Below are 6,000 nucleotides of genomic sequence, written 5' to 3'. Positions count from 1 at the left end.
TGTTTTAAGAGAGAGAGAGTTGAGAAACTCGGGTTGCCTCCCGGAAGCGCTCTTTTAACGTCACTAGCTTGACGAAATTGCGGGATCAATGAGAGTAAGGAACATCAAACTCATCAAGGTGAACAACCTTGGCTTCCTCATGCACAAAACCGTCAAAGTATGCCTTAAGCCTTTGGCCATTCACTTTGAACGGTTCACCATTGTCATTTGAAATCTCAATCGCTCCGTATGGAAACACCTTCTTAACGGTGAAAGGCCCACTCCATCTTGACTTGAGCTTACCCGAAAACAACTTCAACCGGGAATTGAATAGTAGGACCTTGTCACCTTCTTTAAACTCCCTTTAGCTAATATGCTTGTCATGCCAAGCCTTGGTCTTTTCTTTGTAGATCCTTGCACTCTCATATGCATCCATTCTCAATTCTTCCAAGGCGTGGAGGTCAAGCAACCTCTTCTCACCGGCGCTTTGAAGGTCGAAATTCAATGTTTTGATAGCCCAATGAGCTCGGTGCTCATGTTCTACCGACAAGTGGCATGACTTCCCATAAACAAGCTTGTATGGTGTGGTGCCAATAGGAGTTTTAAACGTGGTGCGATAGGCCCATAAAGCATCATTAAGATTTGTAGACCAATGTTTTCTAGACCTATCCACCGTTTTCTCAAGAATCATTTTTACCTCTCGGTTTGAAATTTCACCTTGACCACTTGTTTGTGGGTGGTAAGCTAATGACACCTTGTGCCTCACACCAAATTTCTCAAGGAGAACTTGAAAGGATCGCTTTGCAAAGTGTGAACCTCCATCACTAATCACAGCCTGGGGCACTCCTAACCTTGGGAAAATTACTCTTTTGAAGAGCTTGACCACAACCTTAGCATCATTAGTAGGAGATGCAACCACTTCCACCCACTTTGACACGTAATCGACGACCACTAGAATGAACTTGTTCCCAAAAGATCTCGTGAAAGGACCCATGAAATCGATGCCCCATACATCAAAAATTTCAAGTTCAAGGATGTTGTTCAAAGGCATTTCATTTCTTTTTAAAATATTACCAGTTCTTTGACACCGGTCACAAGGTTTCACCACACCCCACACATCTTTGAACATTGTTGGCCAAAAGAAACCGCATTGTAATATTTTCGCCAAGGTCTTGTTGGCACTCATATGTCCTCCACAAGGTGAGGAGTGACACATTGTGATAACATCTTCAATTTCATTTCCGGGACATACCTTCTAAAAAGGCCATCAATACCTTGTTTGAAAAGCAAGGGGTCGTCCCAAAAGTATTGGCGAACATCATGAAGAAACTTCCTTTTTTGTTGATAGGAGAGGTCGGGAGGAAGAATAGAGCAAGACAAGTAGTTTGCAATGTCCGCAAACCATGGTGTCAGTGCTTGGAGAATAGCAAATAGTTGATCATGCGGGAATGAATCGTCGATTGGCAAGTTCTCAAGATCACCTACAAAGATAGGAAACCGTGAAAGATGATCGACCACCACATTTTTGGCACCCTTCTTGTCCCTAATCTCAATGTCATATTCTTGTAAGAGCAAGACCCACCGTATCAATCTTGGCTTTGGTTCCTTCTTGGACAAGAGGTACTTCAAGGCCGAATGGTCGGTGAAGATTATGACTTTAGACCCCAACAAGTATGACCTAAGCTTCTCAATTGCATGAACAATGGCTAGAAACTCCTTTTCCGTGGTTGTGTAATTCCTTTGTGCATCATCCAAAGTTTTGCTAGTATAGTAGATAGCATGGAGATTCTTATCCTTCCTTTTTCCAAGAACGGACCCAATGGCAAAATTCGAAGCATCACACATAAGCTCAAAAGGAAGCTCCCAATTAGGGGGTTGAATGATAGGAGCCGAAATCAATGCCTCATTCAACCTATTAAATGCTAGAAAACAATCATTAGTAAACACAAAAGGGGCATCCTTTACCAACAATTGAGTGAGCGGCTTTGCGATTTTTGAAAAATCCTTTATGAACCGGCGGTAAACACCCGCGTGTCCAAGAAAGCTCCTTATCCCCTTCACATTTGTAGGGGGTGGGAGGCGCTCAATGACCTCAATTTTGGCACGATCTACTTCAATGCCTCTACTAGAAATTACATGACCAAGAACAATTCATTCTTCTACCATGAAATGACATTTTTCCCAATTCAAGACGAAGTTCACCTCTTGACATCTTTTCAACACTTTAATTAAATTCGAAAGGCAAATGTCAAAAGATGAACCAAAAATAGAAAAGTCATCCATGAATACTTTAATTGATGATTCAAGCATGTCGGAAAAAATAGACATCATACACCTTTGAAATGTGGAAGGTGCATTACAAAGTCCAAATGGCATCCTTCGATAAGAAAAGGTGCCTAAAGGACACGTGAATGTAGTCTTTTCTTGATCCTCGGGTTGGATTGGGATTTGGAATAATCCCGAGTATCCATCCAAGAAACAATAGTGACTATGTGATGCTAGTCTTTCCAATATTTGATCGATGAAGGGGAGTGGGAAGTGGTCTTTCCGGGTGGACTTATTCAATTTTCGATAATCAATACACATCCTCTACCCGGTGACAGACCTCGTAGAAATGGTCTCACCCTTATCATTCTTGATGATGGTCATGCCTCCTTTTTTAGGCACAACTTAAACCGGGCTAACCCACTTACTATCGGAGATAGGGTAGATTATGCCCGCTTCAAGAAGTTTTAATACTTCTTTTTTCACAAATTCCTTCATGTTTGGATTGAGCCTTCTTTGGTGCTCAATCGAGGAAGCATGATCATCATCAAGTAAAATCTTATGCATGCATATAGCAGGACTTATCCCCTTAATGTCATCAATTTTGTACCCAATGACACCTCTATACTCCCTTAAAACAACTAGGAGTTTCCCAAGAGAGGTATCATCAAGCTTAGCATTGATAATAACGGGATAACTCTCACTATCATCAAGAAAAGCATATTTAAGTAAAGGAGGAAGGGGTTTAAGTTCAACCTTGTGAGGAGGCGTAGTCCTCTCCTCTTTTACCTCCACATTAAGCACTTCCACTTTCTTTTCATTGTGGACTAAAGGTTGGTTGAGCAAAATATCATACCCCCTTGTTTCTTCACCTTCCTCAACTAAGCCTCCCGTTAGGATAGCTTGTAAAGGATCTCCTTCAAACAAATTCTCTTGGAACTTCTCTAAGTCCCTTTCCAATGTATCAACTCTATGAACTTCATCATACAATGGCTTTTTCAATGTTTGTGGGAATGAAAATGATATTTTCTCATCTCCCACATTCAAGGTCAATCTTCCTTGCTTCATATCAATCACAATACCCGCGGTGTTAAAAAATGGTCTTCCCAAGATTAGGGGCACCGTAGTATCTTCTTCCATTTCCATTACCACAAAATCACATGGCATAAATACTCTTCCAACTTGAACCGGCACATCTTCAAGAATTCCCAAAGGTAGCCTAACCGTGCGGTCGGCCAATTGTAAGGACATTCTTGTTGGCTTCAAGTCTCCAACTTTCAAACTCTTAGCAATAGAATAGGGCATCAAGCTCACACTTTCCCCAAGATCACATAAAGCATCCATAGCCTCCAAGTCTCCAATCTTCACCGGTATTGCATAGCTACCAGGGTCACCAAGCTTTTGAGGAAGCTTGTTTTGAATGATTGCACTCACCTCCTTAGGAAGGGAGATGGTTGCACTCTCTTCAAGCCTACTCTTATTGGATAAAATATCCTTCAAAAATTTTGCATATGTAGGCATTTGTGACATAGCATGAAGAAAGGGGATATTCACTTGAAGTCCTCTCATGACTTCAACAAAATTTGAAAACTTTTCATTCAATTTCTTTTCAACAATCCGATGAGGGAATGGAATGGAAGGCTTGTATACTTTCACGGGGGGCTTTTCTACCTTTTCCTCATCTCCCTCATTCTTCCTTTGTGGCTCCTTTCTCTCAACATCAACTATCTCATTTTCAAACTCACCCTCATTTTTCACCACAACTCCCTCATCTCTCTTTTGTGGCTCCTCTTCACTCATAATCGGCCCTTCATAACCTCTCCCCGATCTCAAAGTAATGGCCTTAGCTTTCTCCTTTGGGTTCACAACCGTTGAGCTTGAGAAGTGACCACTAGGATTGGAGGATGAACTCCCAACTTGTTGCGCAATTTGAGCCAATTGATTCTCAATTATCTTGTTGTGTGCTTGAAGTTGTTGGATGTTCGCTTGCATATCCGCATTGCTTCTTCCTTGTTGTGTAATGAAGGTCTCAAGTGCGGCTTCAAGGTTAGATTTTTGAGGAGGTAGAGGAGCAGGTTGGTTATATTGTTGCCTTTGTTGATTTTGGTCCCTTTGGTTAGGGTGACGGTAAGGAGCTTGTTGGTTTTGTGGATGAGATTGGTAGTATTGGTTTTGAGGGGGCCTTGGTTTTGTTGTTTCCAACCCGTGTTTTGTTAGGGTTTCCAACCCTGATTGTAGGGTGAGAGTATTGATCGTGTCTTTGCCCAATAGGCGCAGCTTGCTCTTGGTTAGTTGAGTTACAATAGGAGGACAGATGATCATTTCCTCCACAAGTTTCACAAGACATGACTTGTTGTGAAGAAGATATTGGAGATGTAAGGGTGACTTGATCTAGCTTGTCAAACTTTGATGCAATAAGGTCTATTGCACTAAGGTCGTGGATTCCGCCCTTCTTTGCTTGAGGTTGCCGTCTATCACCTCCGTATGCATAGTGCTTTGCCACTTCTTCAATCATCTTGAATGCATCATCCACCGATAGCTTTTTAAGGCTACCACCGGCCCCGTTATCAAGGTTGGCCCTTGAAGTAGGAGTAAGACCATTATAAAAGCTTTGAACAATGATCCATGATGTGAAACCATGGTGTGGGCATTTTCTAGTGTAGTCCTTGAAATGCTCCCAAGCTTCACTTAAGGTTTCATCAATCTCTTGGTTGAAATTGGTGATTTTCCTTCTTAGTTGGCGGTCTTTTCGGGTGGACAATAATTTCCAAGGAAAGCTCTAGTGACTTCATCCCATTTGGTCAATGATCCCTCTTCTACCGTTCTCAACCAATGCTTTGCTTTGTCACGGAGGGAGAATTGAAACATGTGCATACAGATGAACTCTTCCGTGATGTTGTTTTGCTTGATGGTTGTGCACAATTCGAGGAAGCTGTCCAAATGAGCAAAAGGACACTCACGAGAACTCCCACCAAATTGATCACTTTGTATCATACGGATGAGTTGAGGTGAAAGCTTAAAATTATTTGCATTCATAGTAGGGAGACGTATGCCACTCTGAAGTGTGAAGGCATCGGGGTGGTCATAATCTCGTAACAATGGTGGAGGAGGATTATTATCACCCATGTTATCTTCTTCGTTGGTTGCAAAGATTTCCTCCGGATCGGAATCCGAATATACAATAGAGAACTCGGGTGTGCCTTGCAAAAGCCTCCTCACGTTTCTCAATGTCCTATTTAACACTGGATCAACGGGAATAAGCGGTGATTGCTTACTCTTCCGTGTCATGCAAGGTCAAACAAAGCTGAGAAAAACGTTAGCAATGACTATCACAAGTTGAAAACACAAATATACAAAAATAAATAAGAAAAATTATGATACAAATACACACACTTAGACTCATTCAACAATAATACATTCAATGCGACTTTGCCTCCCCGGCAACAGCGCCAAAATTTGATAGGCCATCACCTTGATGATGATGATGTGTTATGACAATTTTGGCATGGTTTGTGTGAGTTGTGGGTTAAGCTCAAGGGAAACCCTCACGAGATAAAAAATTGTCCTCTTAGGCGACTTAGGGGTTTAAATTTCTTTTCACTTGTGCTAAAAGTGTTTATGGTTCTTGCCATGCGGATTTGTGTTTGTGTTTTCTCTTTAAGTATCTTTCCTTGGTTTGATCATTAGCAAGTAATCTTCCTTCTTGATTTGACATGTTTGTTTTGCTCGAGGACTAGCAAAAGCTTAGCTTAGGGG

At 41.6% G+C, this 6,000-nt stretch overlaps 1 protein-coding gene across 1 annotated transcript; it reads right to left on the bottom strand.

The window, feature by feature from the left end:
* Positions 1 to 343: 343 nt before the first annotated feature.
* On the bottom strand, positions 344 to 1,108 carry LOC110722900 (uncharacterized protein K02A2.6-like). The gene has a single exon (XM_021902189.1). It carries the CDS (start codon positions 1,106 to 1,108, stop codon positions 344 to 346), a length of 765 nt encoding a protein of 254 aa, XP_021757881.1.
* Positions 1,109 to 6,000: the final 4,892 nt, after the last annotated feature.

Source organism: Chenopodium quinoa, unplaced genomic scaffold (assembly GCF_001683475.1).
Source record: "Chenopodium quinoa cultivar QQ74 unplaced genomic scaffold, ASM168347v1, whole genome shotgun sequence".
Taxonomy (NCBI): Eukaryota; Viridiplantae; Streptophyta; class Magnoliopsida; order Caryophyllales; family Amaranthaceae; genus Chenopodium; species Chenopodium quinoa.
This window is presented reverse-complemented; position numbering and strand designations above follow the sequence as displayed.

Coding starts and splice junctions, on each gene's coding strand:
- LOC110722900 (XM_021902189.1), bottom strand. CDS start 1,108: ATGTTCAAAGATGTGTGGGGTGTGGTGAAACCTTGTGACCGGTGTCAA.